This window comes from Chenopodium album, chromosome 12, assembly GCF_948465745.1.
Source record: "Chenopodium album chromosome 12, dcCheAlbu1.1, whole genome shotgun sequence".
Classification (NCBI taxonomy): domain Eukaryota; kingdom Viridiplantae; phylum Streptophyta; class Magnoliopsida; order Caryophyllales; family Amaranthaceae; genus Chenopodium; species Chenopodium album.
Window position 1 is genome coordinate 10,984,684 of NC_137845.1, and position 21,838 is coordinate 11,006,521.

At 35.0% G+C, this 21,838-nt stretch overlaps 3 protein-coding genes and 1 non-coding gene across 5 annotated transcripts; 3 read left to right on the forward strand and 1 right to left on the reverse strand.

Moving 5' to 3' along the window:
* Window positions 1-5,695: 5,695 nt before the first annotated feature.
* LOC145570842 (UPF0481 protein At3g47200-like) lies at window positions 5,696-7,190 on the forward strand. The gene is made up of 2 exons (XM_081629969.1): window positions 5,696-6,317; window positions 6,403-7,190. The coding sequence occupies exons 1-2, from the start codon at window positions 5,696-5,698 to the stop codon at window positions 7,188-7,190; spliced, it is 1,410 nt and encodes a 469-aa protein (XP_081486095.1).
* Window positions 7,191-8,754: 1,564 nt separating this feature from the next.
* TRNAS-UGA (transfer RNA serine (anticodon UGA)) lies at window positions 8,755-8,836 on the forward strand. Its single transcript has one exon. It is a non-coding gene; the product is annotated as a tRNA-Ser (tRNA).
* A 916-nt stretch (window positions 8,837-9,752) lies between these two features.
* Window positions 9,753-13,026, reverse strand: LOC145571965 (uncharacterized). 2 transcript variants are annotated; one of them, XM_081630979.1, is made up of 4 exons: window positions 12,874-13,026; window positions 10,579-11,466; window positions 10,283-10,453; window positions 9,753-10,196 (listed from the first exon to the last, which is right to left on the reverse strand). In XM_081630979.1, the coding sequence occupies exons 1-4, from the start codon at window positions 12,877-12,879 to the stop codon at window positions 10,167-10,169; spliced, it is 1,095 nt and encodes a 364-aa protein (XP_081487105.1). In that variant the 5' UTR covers window positions 12,880-13,026; the 3' UTR covers window positions 9,753-10,166. The 2 variants fall into 2 exon arrangements, with proteins under 2 accessions (XP_081487105.1, XP_081487104.1); XM_081630978.1 differs by having other exon boundaries at window positions 10,579-11,469.
* Window positions 13,027-16,774: 3,748 nt separating this feature from the next.
* On the forward strand, window positions 16,775-21,590 carry LOC145571966 (uncharacterized). The gene is made up of 2 exons (XM_081630980.1): window positions 16,775-17,826; window positions 20,795-21,590. Exons 1-2 carry the CDS (start codon window positions 17,541-17,543, stop codon window positions 21,157-21,159), a joined length of 651 nt encoding a protein of 216 aa, XP_081487106.1. The 5' UTR covers window positions 16,775-17,540; the 3' UTR covers window positions 21,160-21,590.
* The last annotated feature ends 248 nt before the right edge of the window (window positions 21,591-21,838 follow it).

Consider the following 21,838-nt stretch of genomic DNA (forward strand, 5'->3'; position numbering starts at 1 on the left):
TTCTTGATTTATAGGTAGGGTTGTTTACGGAGATTAAGATTAAGACGAGTATATGAAGAAGTTGAAGATGATAAAAAGATTATGGTGACGTGACTATTACATCAATCAATTGTATTACTTAAAACTATCTCTGTTTTCTCAAACGTGCGTTTTAATACTTGATAAAGGTTGCAATAAGTGGTTGTTGTATAACTTTCCATTGAATAAATAACTTTATAGAGTTAAGGAATTTAGGTGGTAGTAAGTCTAATAACTTGTATTGTGTGGGAGGGAAGCTAAGAGTAGCGTTAATTAACTACATACCAAGAGAGTAGCAAGTAGTGATTAGTAGTAATTGTGTTCGAGCCTATACTTCCATTCTCTTAGGGTGAAAGTAATTTGTCAAATTAAATTTTTGTTCTGCTTTCTCATTGAATGTCAACGTTGGTTAATTTGTTAGGGTTTATTCATATTTTTCCCCAATTTGAATTCAACTAATTTTTATACCCGTGCAATGCACGACTATTTAATGTGTTATAAAAATTGTTTTCGTATTTATTTTTTTTTCTTAGCATTTCAATTTCATATAAGAAAAGTACTTTGTAGAAAATATTTTAATAGTAATATTAAATAAAACTCCGTATTTTAAAAGTATTACTCAAAAAAAGTATTACATGAGAAAGGTTAGTTAGTTTGATTTAAACAAACAAGCTAAGGGAGAAAAACAGAAGTTACTCTGTCCAAGCACTGCGTTTATCATCTTCCTTCTCAATGTAAAAAAAAAAAAAAAAAAACTGAGTGGATTTCCTCACTCTCCCAGATAGCAAACTTCAATACACTGGATTACAAAAAGGAACAAAGTATGCCATACACAACACAAATACATCGATCAGTCTTGACAGTCTATAATCGCTTCAAGGAACTACCTGTCCCTCATCCTTGTTTACTTGTTTTCTTTCTTCCTCTTTTAAACCAAGAAAACCAAGATCCAATCTGAGAAAGGAGCCAAAAAGGAATAAGTAGAAAGGATTTTATTTATTTTTTGACGCGAGTAATGAAGTACATTCAAAAGAAATATGTATGCATAAGATAGCTTACCTCTTTCTCTTGTTTATGGTGATCAATTGACAGGTGACAGGATGCAGGCGTGTCATTGTTAAAGACTTGTCTGCTGGTTGCCTCTACGTTTGACTGACATAAGTGGGAGAAATATAAATTTAAGCAGAACGAAGGAAACCATAATATATACAGGGGAAAAAAGCCAAAGCCAACAGATGAGATTTGTGTCACACTTTCTAGTAAAGAAAGTAGTACTCAAAGGTTGCTTATTCATCAAAAGAAGACTGAAGAATATGTACAGACTGAAGTGTTACCTGTATGAGGTTGGATTCTATCTCGAGAGGAGTAGGAGATCCAGTAGTAGGATTTGGCAAGCCCCGGGATGCAATTCCAGTTTGAACAACAATTTTATTGTCACTTTGCTTAACTATTAGCCTTCTACTTCCCCCATAATCCAATGGTGGAGACCGGCGTCTTTCACCAATCAATTCCGCATCATCTAATAGAGGAAACCTTGCATAATTGATAGGAGGTCCACCGAACTCACTATTTCCATCATCCCAAGATTCCCAACCAGATTGAAGCTGAAGCACATGACGTTCTCGACGAAGACAATAATTTATGAGGGATTTGTATCTGTTCACGACCCAATTCTTAATTTTCATCCAAACATTGCCAAACCACCACCGGCTATAAGCAGCTTCACCTTCACCCTCCCAAACACCAAACTGTGGCACCACCTTAGACCGCGCTTCTGATTTAGCTAGTGCAGGAGAATCTAGAGCTAACAGGGGGACTTCAGATTGCTGCTTCTCCGGATCTGCTCTTGGGTCTCCATCTTGAGGGTCACCTGGATTTATCACCGGTCTACTATTCTTCTTCTTTTTTCCTGCATTGTCAAAGTAAACTGAGCAGTTTTCTTCACTCTCCCATGAATCGAACTTTGATACTTTAGGCTGGGGAGAATACAAAGCACCAGAGATGTTAGATTTTACCACTTATTTTCTTTTTTGCTCTCTAATCAGAGTAAATGTCCAAGTATGTCATACGCAACAAATATACTAAAATACATTCGAATGTCACGGAATAATTAACTCTCTGTAAAAGAATTCTATGGACTCAAACAAACCAGTATGATGTATCAGTAAAATCTCCAAAAGCCCCATAGGTTGTGCATCGTTACAGTAATACCAAGTTTCTTGTAAAAATCTATCACAATTAACTAATTGGTATTAAGATTATGTCTTAATTAATTATCAGTAGATATCGAAGGAACAAAATATTCTATATAACTCCATAAAATTCCTCACTCATTATACTCCGTATGATGTATATCTATACCAAGTACCTATCTTACTATCCATAGTCCTCATGGAAGTAGGCAAGTAGCAACAAGTTCAAATATGAACCTGCTATTGAAACTAGAGTAGACAGACAGATTTGCCAGGTTCTCTATAAACTTTGAGTGACAAAATATGTAGAAAACATTCACTAAATTTAATTAAGAAAATAGCAGCAATTACCTTCGGCCTTACTTGGTTGACTGATGAAAATTGAGGCGTTTCGTCAACTTCCAAATGCAGAGGTAATTGAGTGCTGGGATTCTGTATTCCCTTCAGGACAGTTCTTTCAATACCAGCCATAGAGATAGCAGATCCTCAACTTCAACTCAGCTGAGCATTAGCCTTTTGCAGGATTGCAGGTTTAACTCGGTTTAACTTAATATGTTGCTTATTCAACTCTAAAGAGGAGATTTTTTTTGAGATTTCCTGCTGTCACTTTCAAAACCTAACAAATTTGGACTAATTTCAGAGATATTATATCTTAACGGATAGTGCAATTATTGCAACATTAATTAAAGACTCGTGTTGACCCCAAATCTTGAGCATTGGTTGCATCAAGTGCAATTAGCCCTATGCAAAAAGCAAATTGCAGAGTAACTTTAAGTTGAACAAAGAAAGGTCAGATGATCAGGAGACTAATGTAGTTTGATGACTTTGATCACATGATTCACAACCAGATTCTGTGTTCCAAGGGTGAGAAAATTTCAAGCTCAATATGCTGTATATTCTTACTATAGGCCAAATTCTTAATCTAATAGAAAAGAATTCCTGTGAGTTCTTATGAGCACTAAACACTTTTATCATTACTTCTTGTATCTGATTAAGAATGTATAAAACTTGTTATTTTCTTTATAATGCATTAGGAAAATGTTATGAGTTGAGAATTCTAGAACAAGAAATAAAAGTTCAAGAGAGTGATTTTGATTGATAGTTCTGATTTACAGAAAATAATGGATAGAATGTAAAGCTATTTAGTGGCCTGATAAACTACCAAGATCTAGACAAAGCTAAGAGCCTAAGACAACAATATCATATTATGGATGCCTCTCTCTTTGCCTACTCTCCCTTATTTATTGCATTTTCTGAATCTAATTTCCCTCAATAAACGACTATCTTCCTCCTTCAAGTAGTATCAGCATCAGTAAATTGCAATATCCAGAATGCCCTTCCCCTTAGGACAATTTCCAATAGAAATGTGAACGAGATTTCCTAATGACCAATTAAAAATATAAATAAAGCTAAAGGTTGGAGCCTATCACTTAAAACATGACACTGTTGACCGTTAGTTTCAGCAGCACATTCAAAGTGCAACAGGTGAGAAATCGGGCCGAAGGAAATCGAGATAAATATATATAGCCTAATAGCCAAGGGGAATACAATACTAAGCAGAAGATGTGAAAGCTATAGGCAACAGGTGAGATTTGTGTCGTACAAAATGAGCTCGATCACAGTGCAAATAAAGTTTCTTGTAAAGAAAGTAGTACACACTCACAATGCAGATAAAGTTTATACTTCACTAAATGAAGACTGAAGAGTACTTAATTACAAATAAAATGATGTTTTACCTGCTTGAGGTTGGATTTCGTCTGGAGAGGAATTGGGAGGTCCCTGGATGCAATTCGGGTTTGACCTTGATTGTTGTTGTCATTTTTCTTAACTGGTAATCTTCTACGTATACCTCCTCCATAATCACTTCGTAGAGGCCGACCTCTTTCATCAATTAGATCCTCATCCAGTAGAGGAAACCTTGCATTATTGACAGGTTCCCTGAATTCCTCACTCTGTCCAATATCCAAACACCTTTCACCTGGGTAGCCTGGGGTCTGATATCTTCGTCCTCGGCGTACTGCTATGCGTTCATCTTTTTCTTTACGCCCCCTAACACCAAGCCGAGGCACCTTAGACAGTGCTTCTGATTTTCTACCTCCCTCATAATCCTGCTGATCATCGGCCCTAGCTAGAGGCCGAATTCTTTCATCAATCTGTTCATCCTGCTGATTATATGAAGGGTCAGATGCCTTGCAATCATCTGACTTCAGCAGATGTGCGTGCTGATCATCGGCCCAGACCCAAGCCCAACTTAGAGGACACACTATTTCATCAATCTGATCATCCTGGTGATTATCTGAAGGGTCAGATGCCTCGCAATCATCTGACTTCAGCTGAGGTGCATCAGACAGTTTCAGAATGTCAAGCACACTTTATTCTTTTAGCACTATAGTTGCGCATTATTAGGAGTTAAATTTAAAGATAACACTTTAACCAAGTACTCCCATTGTTCCATAATGTTGGTTACGTTGGCTATTTTAACGCAGTTTTTAAAGAAATGCTTTGGGAGTAGGTGATAATTTGGTAAATAAATGAGAGTAGTTGTTTTCTAATATTTTGGTAAATGTGATAGTTACTCTAAGAGTAGGTAAATATGAGAAAAAAAATGTGTAAAAAAAATATTAGTATTTTGGTAAACGAAGCAATTTAACATCGAGTTAGCTTGCATGTTCATATAGTAATAGATACATATACCGCAAAAATTTATTTAATCGGTTAGTATTTGTAATAGTATTAAGAAAAGAGCAGCAGTTAACTTCATCCTTACTTGATCAACTGATAAAACTTGAGATGCTTCGTCTACTTCCAGATGCAGAAGTGACTGACTGCTGGTGTTTTGTATTCCCTTCAGAACAGTTCTTTCAGTACCAGCCATAGGAAGTAGATTCCCAAATTTAACTCAATTGAACCGACTGTGTGGATTTATATGATTTGTATGCTACACATATAATATCTTAATGGATAACAAAAACCAGTACAGTATTAATTAAATAATTACCTTGACCTTGATTTTGAGCATTAATTTAATCAAGTGCAATTAGCACTGCAAGAGAAGCAACTAGCTGTTGACTTAGAGTAAAATAAAGAAAGGTAGACCTCAATCTTGACCATTGGCTTAATCACACGCAATTTAGCACTGCAAGGGAAGCAACTTACGGGTTAAATTTAGAGTAGAACAAAGAAAAGTTGACCTCGATTCTTGAGCATTGGTTTAATTAAGCGCAGTTAGACCTGCGCGGAAAGCAGCTAGCAGGTTAACTTGGAGTTAAACAAAAGTAGTTAAGACAACTAATGTAGTTTGATCACGTGATTCACATCCATTCACATGTTCTAAGGGTAAAAAAACTTGATCCAATCTAATTCTGCAGCATATTCACATAATTATATCATTTCTGTAATTTTTTAAGATATTTGCACATGTTTCTCCACCAAAGGTTGACTAGCAGTCTAGCAGCAACTACCAGAAGATCTGAAAGAGAAGAAAAATGGATTTTCAAGAACAGCTAGAATGGGTAAAATCCATGCAGGAAAAACTCAAGGAAGCCCAGCAATATGTTGCAAGAAAACCATGGGAAAAATGGTGCATATATCAAATGCCTCGTCGCATAAGAGATGCTCAAGAGTGCAAAAAAATCTATGAGCCTCAGACTGTATCCATAGGGCCATACCATATCGGTAGTGAACAAGTTCTGGAAATGGATCTTTATAACTGGGTAGCTCTGTACCAGATCCTAGAACGGACAGGTCAGGACATAAACCTTTACCTTGATACCATCAAAGAAGTTGAAGAACAAGCGCGAGCTTGTTATAAGCAACAAGTCAAGCTCAGCAGCAATAAGTTTGTAGAGATGATGGTCCTTGATGGTTGCTTCATCCTTGAGCTCTTCCTATTTTATCCGGTTAGAGGTACACCAGGCTGCAACCCTATTTTCTCTAATAAGAGAGTCGTTGAAGACATTGTGTTAGACATGATACTGTTGGAAAACCAAATTCCACTTTTTATAATTGACAAGTTACTTAAGCTAATGAACACGACTGGTAATCCGCACCAAAATGACCAGGCTTTGGACTTAGCTCTGATCTTCTTCAATACTAGTTGGATGTCAGGTAATCTTGAGATTTCCATTATATATATGCATCTCAGCATATAGTATCTCACTGCCACAGTTTTAATTTCTATCCACTATGACAGGTACAGCAATGTCCATACATGAGCTTGATGAATTGAAGCATTCACTCAAGCAGGAAGAGTGCCTTCACATCCTTGATGTTTTTAGGCGAAGTCTACTCCATGTAAGGCCTCAACAGGGTACCATTAACAGACATGGATTTCAATGGATAGTGTGTGATAAGCTCGTCCCTGGGTGTTTGAGCCGGTGGCTACATTGCCTACATTGCAATAAAGCCTCGAATAGTATTTCAAGCCGTGAACAAGTCATACATAGGGCCACTGAGCTCAGGAAGGGAGGAGTAAAATTCAGGAAACGGAACACCAGCTGTTTCTTGGACATTAGGTTCAGGAGCGGTATTTTTGAAATCCCTCCAATTTGTATACATGATAGTACATTGACCATCCTCCTGAGTCTAGCAGCCTTTGAGCAATGTCATCTGAAAATAAGTGATTCTGTGATTGCATCATATGTAAGTTTCATGGAATGCTTGTTGAAATCCCCAGAAGATGTAGGTCACCTTCACCGCCATAAAATTATTCTAGGAGATGATGCTCAAGTTGTTGACATGTTCAAGAGCATATCTACAGAAATGCTAGTGAATGTACATGATGGTTACTATGCAGACCTATCTAGAGAAGTGAATGCTTACTACAACAAGAGAAGAAACAGGTGGCGAGCGAGCCTGATTCACAAGTATTTTTATAATCCTTGGGCTATCATCTCACCGGTTGCTGCTATCATTTTATTGTTTCTTACTGCCATACAGAGCTTCTATGCAGTTTACGCTTACCACAGGCCAAATTCTTAATCTGATAGAATTGATATCCTATGAAATTCTGTAATCACAATATACACTTGTAACATTACTTCCTTGTAGCTGATTGAGCATGTAGAACTAGTTATTATCTTTGTAATGCATTTGGATGATTTTATGAACTGCAGGAAGTAAACGTTGAAAGAGAGATTAAATTGATAATTCTGAATTACATCAGAATAACCTTCATTTAATGTTCTAGTGCAGTGAAAAATTATTAAATTAATCCAATGAGCTAAAACTAGTTAAACCAGTAAGATTTATCAGCACACATTCTTCTATCCCAAATGTAAGTGTATTACTAAAAGTCAAAATGAAAAATGACAGTGTTATTACCAAGTTTCTGGACCAATCTTGCACACAATTCATTTGTATTAACCTTGATGACGGAAAATTGAGTCAATGAAGCGAGAGATTGGAATTGAACTGATTGAAAATGATCAATTTTACTTGGGAGTCAGAACACTAGATAAACAGTCAAGAGTGATCTTGTCCAGCAAACTCTACTAATTGTTATATTTTTTGTGCTATAAATTGAAAGTAAACACACCCATTGTAATTTATAACTCACTTATCACACAATCGATACTTGAATATTCTTATCTCACCACTCATTTTGCAATTCTTCTGTCAGTTTGTCCAAAACAACGTGTCACCAACTGCAGCGGAAATCTCCAAGCTTGGACTTGCATAACTTCACCCTGAAATCCCTGTAGAAAAAAAAATAAAAATTTACAAGTTTAAAAATATAAGAATTGCCTTGGTACTCTCAGCCATGAATGTCAAGCTTCACATATAAGCAAGTAATGATATCTTTATTTCAAAAAGGTTAGGGTGCCATGTGTATGTTTAATAATAACCCTTTGAAAGGGAATCAATTTTTTTTAGTCTTCCTCTAGGAAATAAAATCATTTTTATGATTTTATCACTTTAATCTGATAAATTAGGGAGTAAAATTTGAAGAAATTAAGTAACCAGTTTGAAAATTTTGATATTGATTTTGAAAGATTCATAGGTTTAATAGAACAGTACCTTCATCTTCTAGAAAGTTGAGGGTAGACAGTAGACATAATTTGATACTTGAATAAAATAAAGCTTAAGTTTAGTAGCAAGTTAGGGAAAGATAAAACATAAAAAACGAAATCTGATTCCAGACTGATATGTTTGAATGTGTAATTGCAACTTTTAATGACCAAGTCTGAATTGTCTGATTATAGCTGCAGTAATAAAACTATTTGCAGAACATGAGAAATCTGGTCTGAATGAGTTTTAACCCTGTAGTACTTTTAAGGTAAGGCAAGTCAGATCTTAATCCAATGTGAGCCTTCGTACATTTAGATACACAGGTACATTGCTATAATGCTATATCCAGTCTGAATTAGAAATTGATATAGTGAGTGAATAACTCTGGTGTGTGGTGCAGTGGTGCACTACAAACCAACGTGTGTATATGTGACATTCAATCAGAAATATAGTAGTACGGAAACTTTTGTGCATGTTCCAGGTTCATTTCAAATTTTTATTTATATAATTTTCTTTTGCTTTCGTAGTAACAAATGTCGATATGTCCGAGTGGTTAAGGAGACAGACTTGAAATCTGTTGAGCTTCGCCCGCGCAGGTTCGAACCCTGCTGTCGACGAATTAATATTTTTTAAAATTGCAAAATTCCATCAATTTTTGGTTATAGCTTCTATACAAATGGGTTAGATTAACTTTTTTTCTAATAACTTGGAGCTTAAAAATCTTATTAACAATACATACTTTGAGAAAAGTTTGGAATTGTCAAATACAAGTAGCAAAAATGTTTTTTTAAGGGTATGTCACCCTGTAATCAAAAGCCTATTAGACTCTGACTAATCTGGATTTGAGTTAGAACATACCACTATTGAAGAAAAAATTAGCCCAATAAAATGTTGTTGAATTCTTAGAGCTATGTATTCTGAGAGCTTGAACTCGAGACTTCTTGTTAAGCTAAAACAACTTCCTTACTGGTGGTCCAATGATCTAAGCAACTCTTGGTAGCAAAATAAGTGAATGCTCATAACAAGTTATCTTGAAAGTTGATGATGAGGTTGATTCTCATCTCCAAACTTCAGGATTATGTGTTTACCATTTACAAACTTGTTTGTTGTTTCCAACAATGATACATGCTCGCTCATGTTGGCAAGGCCACAAGTGATTATGCAAACAAATTGTAGAACGTTACAGCGAAATAGAGAACTCATTCTACATCTACATCCTGCGTTTCTTTTTACTTGGTGCTACTTTCCTTTCCCTCATTTTCTGTTTAGCCTAAATATTTAGCCACAATATCATTTTCACTTTGTGGGTCAATATTATCACTATTTATCTTGTGCTTTTAATTAGTTTGTGCACAATACATACAATTGTACATGCAAGACACTGTGAAGGATTGACAACTCTCAATGTGCAGTCGTGCAAGTTAGCAGGAAGGCGCAAGGCAACCATGCCATGCTGGCATGGGTTTGGCAGTTCTACGATGTTCAGGCCAAGCAAGAAGGACAAGTGAATTCAGTGGATAGGTTGGAAAGTCATAGACCATGAAAGAGCCTCAAGAAGCTTGCTTCAAATTTATGCATAATATGATTGTTACAACTAACAAATGGAAGCTCAAAGTCTACTTCAAAACATATACCAACAACTTCAAAGAATATTAATCATAAGGGATCCTTCAAAAGAATAACTAATGAACCCAAACCCGAAAGCATAGACTAGAGTTATCAATTACACCATTGAATCCCCTACCCCTCCCCAAAAAGAAAAAGAAAAGCACACATATAAACACCCATAGTCAGAAAATCATTCCTGTTCTTCAAAACTCAATTTTTTGGATCTTTGACATATGAAGAAGCCAATTTGTAGCTCATAAGAGTCATTACCACCCAAGACTATCCAAGCCTTTAGGCCTTCATCGTATAATTGGATTAACAACTAGACAGCGTTCTTTATCAAAAACAACAACTAAAGCAACCTCCCTTCTGTAAAACCAGAAACAAAAGTAAATTAGTGAGTATAATAAAACAAACCCTTTAGACTGCAGTTAAGTACATGATGCAATATTAACCTTTCTCTCTGGTGATCTCTGATGTTGCTGGTTATGGCGTTGTGGAATGTTCGAGTTGAGGGGTGTGTTCCTCTCCTCTTTAGCCCTTGTGAAAGCACCCGTAAAACCCTCAGCTTGTTGAGGATCAGTGTTCCAGACACCCCATGCTGGAATTGCTGTCCCTCTATCTGGCTGTTAAAGGTTTTAACACAATGTTATTAGTAACACAATTTTTTACATAAAAGAAGCCAAAGACCATTTGATGGAGGAAATTGATTATGAAAGATGGTTTCTTGAAGAAATTAAAGAGCACTTACAGTTTGATTTCCTCGGCCAGCTGGAGGTTTTTGCTGAAGCCTGCCTCCTTTCTGATGAATAGGTGAATGACCCCCAGGATTTTGTTTTCCAATTCTCTGAGGAGTTTCATTCATAGAAGAATTGGACCCTCTACTTGCATTTCTCAACTGATGATCATCTGCCTTAATTTTAGTCCCAGCAGCAGAAGAAGGCCGAGCTCTATTGTTGATATCCCGGTTGAGCTGGGGCTCCACAGGGTCTGGCACAGGCCCTGCAGTCTTATTTTTCCGAGCATTTTCAAAATAAGCGGTATATGCACCATTTTCTCCCTCATTCCAATCACCAAACTGAGGCACCTTAGAACGGCCCTCTTTGGCTGGAGGTTCACCTACACCGTGAGGTGCATCAGAAGAAGGTTCTGGTGTGACAGTACGCCCATTCCTATTGTTCTTCCTAACATTTTCAAAGCTCTGGGTATATCCACCTTCACCTCCACCTTCCCAAGCACCAAACGCTGGCACCTTTGCCCTTGATTCTTGTTTTGGTTCTGATTTAGATGGTGCAGGACGAGCCTGTGCAGGAGGATCCTTACGAGGATGCATGTCTCGGTTCATCTGGGGCTCATTTACAGATGCTGTAGGCTCACCATTCTTGGCTTTTCGTTTAGTTTCAAAATACTCGGTGTAGGAAACATTTTCTCCATTTTCCCAGGCACCAAATTCTGGGGTTTTAGATTGCTGTCCTTTAGGAGCTGGAGCTGGGCCTCCGTTTTGTGGAAACATATCAGGATTGTCCTGAGGATCATTCGGGTTTATTATCTGACCATTATTCTTCTTCTTTCGTGCATTGTCAAAGAAAACTGTGTAGTTTTCTCCACCCTCCCATGCACCAAATTTCGGTACTTTAGACTGCTGACATTAGAAAGCACAAGAAGTAATAAGTATGATAACAACACAAAACTTCTTTCTTTAATTAGTTACAGTAAGTAGTCTATTACGCAACCAAATTTGTCAAACAAACCAGCTATAAATCAGAACACAAGAAGAAGAAAGGTAATAATACAAATTTGGGTTCAATACTTCAATTCATTCAGCAAGCATTTCACGCATTTCACATCAAGTGATCTTACTAAGAACACTACATGAAACTAAAAACATGTACCACTTATTTACAGCTTGAACTACACATATGCAAAAGAGTGTCATAGCTAATTAAGTCATTAGCCACTCGAAAAACTCACTTGAACCTTTACCGAGTCCAAGTCAAGGAGTTTGTATTAAAAGGAAAAGAGTTATTTGTTCATGTTACATCAAAATTGCCAAAATATTTGATGAAACAGCTATCTGTTCCTGGAATCTGAAGGCATAATGCATTTAAATAACGATCAATTGCTCAATATCCATTATCTTCGGCCTCTTTATAAAATATGGTTAAGCATTTTCAACTTTATTGTGAAATAGAATGCAAACTTTAACACTTTAATGTTGACATGTACACAACTTAAAAGGATCTCAGTCATCTCACAAAATAACCCTGAATGGGATTAAAATTTTACAAGATACTTCGTAGTAAAGGGCTCTAGTAGCATAAATCAATACTACATTTGACAACTAAAGATCCCAACATCAAAAATAACCAAAGTCAATATTTCCAAAAATGCAATGTCGAAGAAGAATCTCTTATGGTGGAATAAACAAGTATTGACTTAAAGCGTGTACTCATATGAAAAGCCAAAAGGGGCTATGATTTTTCAAGGCAATATTTATTGCTGCTAAGATAACATAAGTTGACGCACTATAAACTAAATTTGACTTTGCTAATGTTGATGACATCTCTAAAAATCCTATACATTAAAATCATTCAAATCTTACCTTGAAAGATACCAATACTATAATCAAGCAATGATATCAAAACTATAATTAGTACTCCGTATTTAGTACATAAACTATAATATAAATTAGTTGGAGCTATATAATTACAACTTTACAAGTATTGCAAGTACAATGTTTTAATCACAAAATCTCCAAAATCAGTAATGCCAAATTTACAAGAATATTGCAAATAATTCATAATCATAAACAAAGAACTAATAATGATTGCAAATTTCAAACCCAATTCAGTCAACAAACTATGAACAGAGCAACATAATTTCCTTGATCTTCCACCATCCAAAAACACCCAAAAAAATGTTCATAATATCTAAATCAATAAACCCAGAAAACCCACAAAAATCCCAGAAAACTCAATCAAAAAAACAAGAAAAAAACACAAAATTTGAAAAGGTCAAAGCATTAGTAAAAGAATAAGAAACTTACAGCCATTAAAGCAGCAAACTTTGGAATGAAACACCAAAGATAACAGAGGATAATGAGAAAGAATAATGAAAATCAGAGAAAACTTAGGAGTATTTATGAAGAAAGAACAATAATTGGAGTAATTAAGGAAGAAGAAGAAAATGGTGAGAGGGTGGGTATGAAGAAAATGCAAATGGAGGATTTATATATATTATAGTAGTGTACAATTTGTTGTGAGCATTGACTTGGTTAAGACAACTGTATAATATTTGACAATTCTTCTAATTGTTTGTTTCTTTGTTTCTTCTAATACATACCCTTACCTAAAGTCATTCTAAGTCTAGTCTGGCAATGACTGCTTCTTCTTAGCTACAGGACAATTCCCGTACAACATTTGAGCACGGGCTAAATTCTTAGAAACTGGGAGATGGAACTAAGTACTTAGTTGCTCCATGCCACTAAAGATGGCTCTTGGTCGTGCCTCGGGTCAGGCTCACGTAATTTGGGGTTAGTTAGGTCTGGCCCATAGCTCGACCCACGAGTTTCGCGTCGAGTCATGTTGGACCGAAATTTTCAAAAAGTTGGCCTAGGCCCATATGCCATCATGCCAGGCTTGCGTGTCTAAGCAAATTGCATTGATTTTAGCATGGTTTGTCGTGTCGATCCTTACTGTGCCATGCCTTATCGTGCTTCTCCCAAATAAAGGCGGTCACGGCCCACATACATAGTATCGTGCTGTGTCGTGCTTTTTTAGTGTCCGTGTCGAACAGGGGTTTTTTCGTGTCAGGCTTCAGGCCGGCCCAACCCAGTGTCATCTTTACATACCACCATATTAACAACTTACTCCGTTCGTTTCAAATGTATACGGAGTATCTTAGTTAATATTAAACATAAGTAAAAAAAAACCTAAAACATGTTAGAGTTTTCTCAATGTGTAATTTATAAAAAGAAAAAAAATTATTGTTATTTATAGAACATAATAATTATTATTGATCAAATAATTGTGTTGGCAAATTTAACAATCAAAATAGGGCAATTATTTTTGAAACAAACGGAATATTATTATTGTTTTGTTAGTGGTGGATTTATTTCTCTAACAAAAGTTTGACACCCCTTAATCTTATGATCAAGCCATAGATAATTCATTAATATACTACTTGTATAAGACATTAAAAGCTCACTCAATCGTTCCTCAAACTAAAAATTTAAAAAAAAAAATAAAAAAAAATAAAAAAAATAAAAAATAAAAATTAAGGGCTTGTTTGGCATCATTTTTGGTTTTCAGTTTCCTATTTTTTTGAAAACCAAAAACAGGAAACAAGAAAAAGGTGTTTCCACTTTTCTGTTGTCAATTTTCAAAATTATCATGATTTTAATAAGTTTAAATCATTTTTGATTTATTATGGGGCATATATCATACACTTTTAAAAAACAAAAAACCAAAAAACAGAAAACCACAGCAATGCCAAACGAACCCTAAGTTACTTCTAAACTAGAAAATCACCTATTGTAATTGTAAATTTGTGAGTTTTACTCAACCAAAAACAAACATTTACGCTACAATAATGTTTTATACTCTTCTAGTATTCTTTGATATAGTTGACTCATATCTAAAATCACATTCATGTTGTCTCCATATATAATCTAAACATTTAAAAAGATTTTAATTGCAAGACACTTTTTTGTTGTTTAACTAATAGGTGGGGAAAACAAAATCATATGGCATTAAGTTTTTATTTTTCTTCTAATTTATAATTAGATCTTAAAAATTATTGCTAGGTGATCGTGAAGATTAAAGAATGGGCGTCTCAATTTGACCAATTCAATGAGAAATATTGAAAGAGAACCAGTTTCTAAATGGCGGCTTTACGTAAAATACGGGTACACATTAACTATTACGGAGTATTATTATTATTATTATTATACATGTATTTTTTATTCTCCTAGCCCGTGGTTTGGCATATGAAAAGCTATTTAGTTTGATGTAATTACTACTTTCATTTCATATTAGATGTAATTTTAAGGTATTATTTTATTTGTAAGACAAATAAAATTTATAAGTTGCATTTAAAAGATAGAGGTAATATTTTCATTTACAATAATACTCCGTAGCTTAGAGAGTTAGAAGCTTTAATACTCTAATAAGTATATTGAAAAGCATTATTAAGATTTATTTAATACGAAGTAGTTTGAGGGACATTCAATTAGTAGTTTTGTCCATAAGTAAGCTACTAGGGAGTAATTTGATATCCATAGCTCATTTAGTATCACAGTCAATTTTTGGTTTTATGATTTTGCAGGTCATATGAGTTAGATAAAATCATGAATTGAAAATTAATTAATCGTACCAATAAGGCAATAATAATCTTGAAAACTGAATGAAAATTACTTTTTGTGGTTGATTTTACTATGTACGAGTAGTTTTCAACAGAAAAGACTAGCTCCCATCCCCGGCCACCCCCGTCGCCACCGTACATACCACCTCCGCCACCCTTACCCCTTTCTTTATCTCCCCTCGCACCACCAACCCACCCCACCCTAACCCCTTTTCTTATAGAGATGATCTAGTATGACTCAAAAATAGGGTGGTTTGGGCAAGTAAAAACAGTTATTACTGTTAAAAATCCGAACTTGGTCTAAAAAGCCTATTTTGGCCCGACAAACTCATTACTTTTTGCGAGTTCGGGCATTACATTTTATGTTAAGGCGATGTCCGGCCGACCGGCCCCTTTCTCTTCTCCTTCCCTAAATGCCTTGCTCTCTTTTTATTCTTTATAAAATATACATAGTGAGATATAAGGTAAGGATAAGTTTCAAAAAAGCTACCGAAAATCAATTTACAATTAAATTATAATAAAGGAGCTTTGATAATAACTTTGATAAAGTCAAATTTACTAGAATAGAACTTACTCAATATTAGAGTTAGCAAACAAGTTGTTTTGTTAAGATACGAATTGAAAGTCGAGTCATATTCTAGTAAGAAGGCTTTGAGTCAAGTCTATATAATTATGGGACATATTAATGCATGGAGGTTTTGGCATAATAACTGAGCTTTTGGGTCAAGTATAAAAATCTAAGTTGAATTGTGCAAAACAAGTTGTTTTGTTAAGATACGAATTGAAAGTCGAGTCATATTCTAGTAAGAAGGCTTTGAGTCAAGTCTATATAATTATGGGACATATTAATGCATGGAGGTTTTGGCATAATAACTGAGCTTTTGGGTCAAGTATAAAAATATAAGTTGAATTGTGCAAAACAATTATTATCAACTACGTGTAGTTGGTTTGCTTCAAATCAATTTTATTTTTAGTTAATTCTAAATATAATTTGAGTTCAAATCAGATTATTTTAGACTTGATTTAGTTTCGAGTCATCTAAATTTAGGTATAATCGAGTCGAGGAAATCTCGCCTAATACATTCAAAAATCTAAATCCACATATACCTCATTTGTGTTGTAATTGTACTTATCCCTACCTTATAAAAAGTAGAAACTTACTCTTATGAATAGTGTAATGTCAATTATACCCTTTAAAATGTGCATTTACGTATATACCCTCATTAATATGTACAAGTTTTTTTAATGAATAGTGTTTGGACAATTATACCCTCTGAAATATTTAATTACGTACTTATTTGCTTTCATGCATTAATGTTAGTTGTCTTGGATATTTATACTCATAAACATAGTTGTGTACATATTTTTTTGTCACTAATTTTGCCAATAACTAAATTTGTGTTTTTAATACCAAGCCGAAAGAGTAACTAGATATGACTAGCTATGCGCGCGCATCGCGCGCGTTAGTTGCCCTAGTTAAAAAAAAAAGTACTCCATAATCTGTAATTAAGACAAGTTTAATTAAGGAGACCAAACATAAAATAGATGGCGAGTTTAGTTCAAATGTTAAAAGTGAGAGTACAATTTGTTCCAAAAAACACTTGCTTTTCTCTCTCTTCACTCTTTCTGACACTCTGTCTTCCTCACTGGCTCACTCTCCTTTTAGTCTTGGAATCCATTTTTACGCTTCATTTTATTCACATTTTTACTATAATTCTCCATTTTTTTTTTCTTGTAATTCACTCCTTAATTACATCCTTTTTTTAATATCTACTGTTAATTGCTAAAACCCTTTGGCATTATCATCTTTGTTTTTTTGCACCTTTCCCAAAAAAAAAAAAAAAAAAAAAGGCAACCCTTCAAGCTAAAAACCCTTCTATTAATCCCTAAAACATCATTTTATGCTCTTAATATTTATTTAACTTTGAAAAACAGTTTTTCTTTGCTGAAAATTGCAAATTTCCCAGATCTGTTATCTCAAAATTCCAAAGAACCCTGCTTTCTTTAAAGGGGTTTTAGCAGCTTCTTTTTGTAAAGATTGGATTTTTTTTTTTTTTTAATTTTTTTTTTTTATGAACCCTTGATTTTTCTCTTATACTAGTATTTAATTTTGATGTTGGTGGGTTTTTCACATTGGGGTTTTTTAACAATTTATTTGCCAATTTTAGCAAAATGTTGATAACCCCTTCAAAATTTGTAAATCATGCTAATTCTATAAAATTCCAAAGAAAATTACTTGTTTTCTGAAGTTTTTCTGAAGTTAATCTTCCTCCATAAGAGTGGAATTCATTTACATGAAGGTGGATTTTCACAGAAAAACTCAAAGAAGAAGAAAAAGTTCAAAAGAGGAAGATGATTCAGCTTTTGTTCCTTGTTCTTTGTGTAGAAATTGGGGTAGCTTTCTTCTTGTTAGTGAAAGTGGGGCCATTAAGAGAGCTTGTAATGAAAAGCTTGGACCAGGTGAAATTAGGGAGAGGACCAGCAACAGTGAAAACAATTGCTGGTACAATGTCTGTGATATTTATGTTTCATTTGATGAATATTTTGAAGATCCAAAATAAGGGTAATAAGCTTGGTACTATGTCACCTATGGATCAAGTTTTGTGGAGGACTCATTTGCTTGAGGCTTCACTTATGGGTATGAATGATCTTCAATTCTCTATTGTCAATTTCTTGTTGGTTTGATTTGGTTTGGTTTATTGTGATTTGTGGTTGTTTTTGTTTCGGGCCGTTTCATTTGCTTTCTCTGTTTGTGTTGATGTTGTATGTTGTAATGTGTTATTTGAATGATGAGGAATGTTGTGGAAATTGTATTAATCTTTCATGTTATTATTTTCTTTGTGTAATTTGAATGATAAGGATTGTGTGATAGTGGAGATTGTATGGGTATATGATGCTAATATTTGGCATTTTAGAAGAGAGTAGTTAATTGTGATTTAATTGGGACATATTAGGGTTTGTGGTTTAGGAAATGTTTTTGAATTGGATTATACATTCAATTGTTTCTATGATGTGGAAATGCTATAATTTCGTGGAGGGCAATGAGTAGGCTTGTTTGGGTATCAGCAATTGTAGTGGTTATCAGTTAGTGTTAGGACTTGGGAGGTTTAGTAGCTTGTAATGATAGCAATTTGTGAAATTGTATGTAAAGTTAGTAGTTTGGCAAGTGTTAAGGTGAGACCTAATATGCTAAACATCGGAAGAAATCGTGAAATAGAAATAAGTATTCTGGAAATTGTTCAGTAAAACCAGTATGCTGATAACATGCTGTTTATTAAATGATGGGATTACGTATTGATTTGCTCAATATGATCCAATCCAAATCCTAAAAAATACATATTGTTCATGCATATTTACCATAAAAGCCAATGTCTGTTAGTGGTATAGTGTGGGGGTCAGTGATATATATTTAACATGGAGCACTTGGATTGTTGATGTTTAGTATCTTGGGACACACTAGGAAATTTGAATTTAGGAATTTCTATTTATGAGGTTCTGGTGTTTTGGTTATTTCGCTTAAAAAGGTTGGTGTCTGTTTATAGGAGAATATATACTTCATATGAATACAGGTGTCTGCAGTAAATCTTCATAATGTGAAGTGCATGGCCTTTGTTCTTTATGATTTCAAAAGCTGCATGTGGCTAAAGGTTTAAGGGTTTATAGGTTGAGATTGGTAAGCATCAATTCGATTTAACATCTGTTGTTTAAGATGGAAAAGTCTTTGTTACCTAGTAGTTTCTGTTAAACAGTGCAGAAAAACTTGAGGGGATGGAATTTCTGAGTTTTATATTTAAAATGGACCTAGACTGTTTATTTATTTTGCAGATCTCTGAGTTTTTCTTAGTGCAAGAAAGTGTAAATGAGGTTGAATTTTAGCACATGACTTCTCAATTGCTTTATGTGGATAGTCTATAGGTGTTAAATTTTGGTGATCTATCCATTTGCAGTCTCAACAATTTATATCCCAGATGTTTTCTCATTAGTAGAAAGTCATATGACCCTGATGTTGAATAACAGTTGGTATGAGGTTTTCATATACAGCCAAGTAAACTTGTCTACATATTTGCATCTGTACTCCTCACCGCTTCAAAGGAATTTTTGATAGGTTGGATGGCATTTTAAATGAGTTTGGTAATTTGGTTGTAGTAATGACATGTTGAGGGACATTTTAGTATCGAGAGTTTGAGACTGTACATAGTTCCATAATTTTAGAGCTGACATTGTCTCATGGACCTTGCACCATCTAGCTCTTTTGGGGACTTACCTTTTTTTAGGATAGACTATCTGGTGAAAGTTGGACATAAAACAATTGAATGTTATTTTTATGTTTTTTTTTGTTGGGGGGGGGGGGGGGGTGTGGGGAGGTTGTGGATCAGTTAATGCATGCTACTGAAGATATAACACTATGTTGGGGGGGGGGGGGGGGGAGGGGGGTGAGGTTGTGGATCAGTTAATGCATGCTACTGAAGATATAACACTTACAATCAATGAATCAATATGGACACAAGATTCCAGTGATATGCTCATTATGAGGATAGATATGATGGTTACAGAAGATGCATATTTAGATGTAATTGTTCTTGAATATCTGTGGTCCTGAAGAAAGGCTGAAACTAGCTGTTCTTTTAGAAAATTTTGGGTGAATCGACCATCTAGTGATGAATATGAACTCTCTTTAGGACTACTTACCTGGTGAAAGAAAGTGCTTATGCTACTTCTGTGCTTTCTTCACTCGAAAGTTTTTGGTTGATTTTGGCAAAATTAATGTACCTGTGCCAGAATTTGAGTTTGACACTTGAGTTAAAGGGAGTACACAAGCAACATTATGTTATTCCTTGAGCTCCAAACATAAGTACCCAATAGTGATCTCTTCCATTTGGATTTGTGTAAATTTGTTGATTGATCTTATTTTCTCAACTGTTACTGTAGCAGCACGTAGCAACATAGTCCTGTGTTAGCAATCATAATGCAATGTTGAGAAAAACTACCTGGTATTTGGAGCCTTGGGTTTGGACTTGAGTTGGGTTAGGCCCAAAATGGGGGCAAAACTCTCCCTACCAATGCTTCTACATTCTCAGGGCTTGAATCTTAGGCCTTTGGTTGTGCTGCTACAACCCCCATACCAGCTTATCCAAGCATGTGGTGGTAACCATTATACATATAAATCAATAAAATCATAATGTATTGTTTGAGAGAAAGTACCTGGTATCCGAAGCCTTGGATTTAAATTCGAGTTGGGTTAGACCCTAAACAGGGGCAAAATTCTCCCTTCCAATGCTTCTACATGCTTAGGGCTTGAACCTGAGAGGTTAAGCCGTTAAGCTGCTACAGCCCCCTTACAAGCTTATCCGAGCATGTGTGTTAACCATAATGTATATATATTCCTCAGCTGGCATTAATGAATTTGGAATTTGTTTCATTCTTTCCTTCCTGAGTTCTTATGGATTCCTAATCTGTTGTTTACTTTTTAAATATGAGATATTGGCCATTTGCTGCCTTGACATAAATTTGCTCTAATCTAGCCAGAGTGCAGTAGCTTATATCATTCTGATTTTTGCATATACCTAATTAGACATCTAACAAAGATATGTTTATTTTCTTTACAGGCTTCACTTTATTTCTAGGCTTCTTAATTGAACGTATGCACCATTATCTCCGTAAACTCATCAATATTAGAAGCAAAGTTGGAGCATCAAAAGAGGAATTAGAGAAGATTGAAAAAGAAAAGCAACAGCTGAAGGATAAGGAGGAGAAGGCTTCAAAGGAAATAACAACGCTGCAGAACGAGCTATCAAAGCTGGAGGAGGAAATAAAGAAGCTAAAGGTGGAATCACAAGAGAAAGACAAGACGATCGAGACTGCTGATGCTCATGTAGTCGCCCTTCAGAAACAGGCGGCTGATTTGCTGCTCGAGTATGACCGACTACTAGAAGATAATCAGAACCTTCAGACCCAAATTCAAAAAAGGTGACGGAAGGATTTTGACAAGAAGTTAGAATTTAAGTCCATACAAACATTTTGATTTTGATATTTATATGGTTAAGTCTTCCAGTGCCAAAACCTGTATTTTCTATATTCAGCTGGACAGAAACAATTAAGGATATCCCTTCTTTTGGGGCATGGTGTTTGGGGGTTAGAATGAAGGGATGAAACCAGGTTATTAGATGGTTTTGGTGTCGGCGGTGCTAATTTTTTTTTACAAATATACTATATGTTTTGTATGATGAAAACAGGTCTTTCTTTCCATTCATACGAAATATATGTTAATGCTTGCAAGCAATCACATTTCCATACCAAACCTTCAACTGTTACCTGAGTACCTGACTGATGAATGGTGATGCATGAACTAGTTGAATTAATTAATAACTACGTTTCTGAAGGCTGGTTATTATTGTAAAAGTGATTTACTTCTTTCAATCTAATGGTATTACTTACAACATACTTTCATACTCATGTCAAATTTACTATCACAAAACACTTATTGCTTTATATGATGAAATAATCACTTGTATACCAAGTTATCTGTGCTCTTTCAACAGCATAACTAATGTCTAAGCAAGGTCTCCAGAACCACAGGAATAGAAACCACATGTCAAGTGATGAAATTGCTCCAAATCTCTTGGAAGTTTTCTGTCAACTATTTTGAATGT

Bases quoted from the DNA above. Each gene is read 5' to 3' on its own strand.
- LOC145571966 (XM_081630980.1), top strand. From the start codon at position 17,541: ATGATTCAGCTTTTGTTCCTTGTTCTTTGTGTAGAAATTGGGGTAGCT. The intron at 17,827-20,794 runs GTATGAATGATC...TTTTCTTTACAG, and splicing joins GCTTGAGGCTTCACTTATGG to GCTTCACTTTATTTCTAGGC.
- LOC145571965 (XM_081630978.1), bottom strand. The intron at 10,454-10,578 runs GTAAGTGCTCTT...AACCTTTAACAG, and splicing joins CTGGCCGAGGAAATCAAACT to CCAGATAGAGGGACAGCAAT. The intron at 10,197-10,282 runs GTTAATATTGCA...CTGGTTTTACAG, and splicing joins AGAGATCACCAGAGAGAAAG to AAGGGAGGTTGCTTTAGTTG.
- LOC145570842 (XM_081629969.1), top strand. From the start codon at position 5,696: ATGGATTTTCAAGAACAGCTAGAATGGGTAAAATCCATGCAGGAAAAA. The intron at 6,318-6,402 runs GTAATCTTGAGA...CCACTATGACAG, and splicing joins CAATACTAGTTGGATGTCAG to GTACAGCAATGTCCATACAT.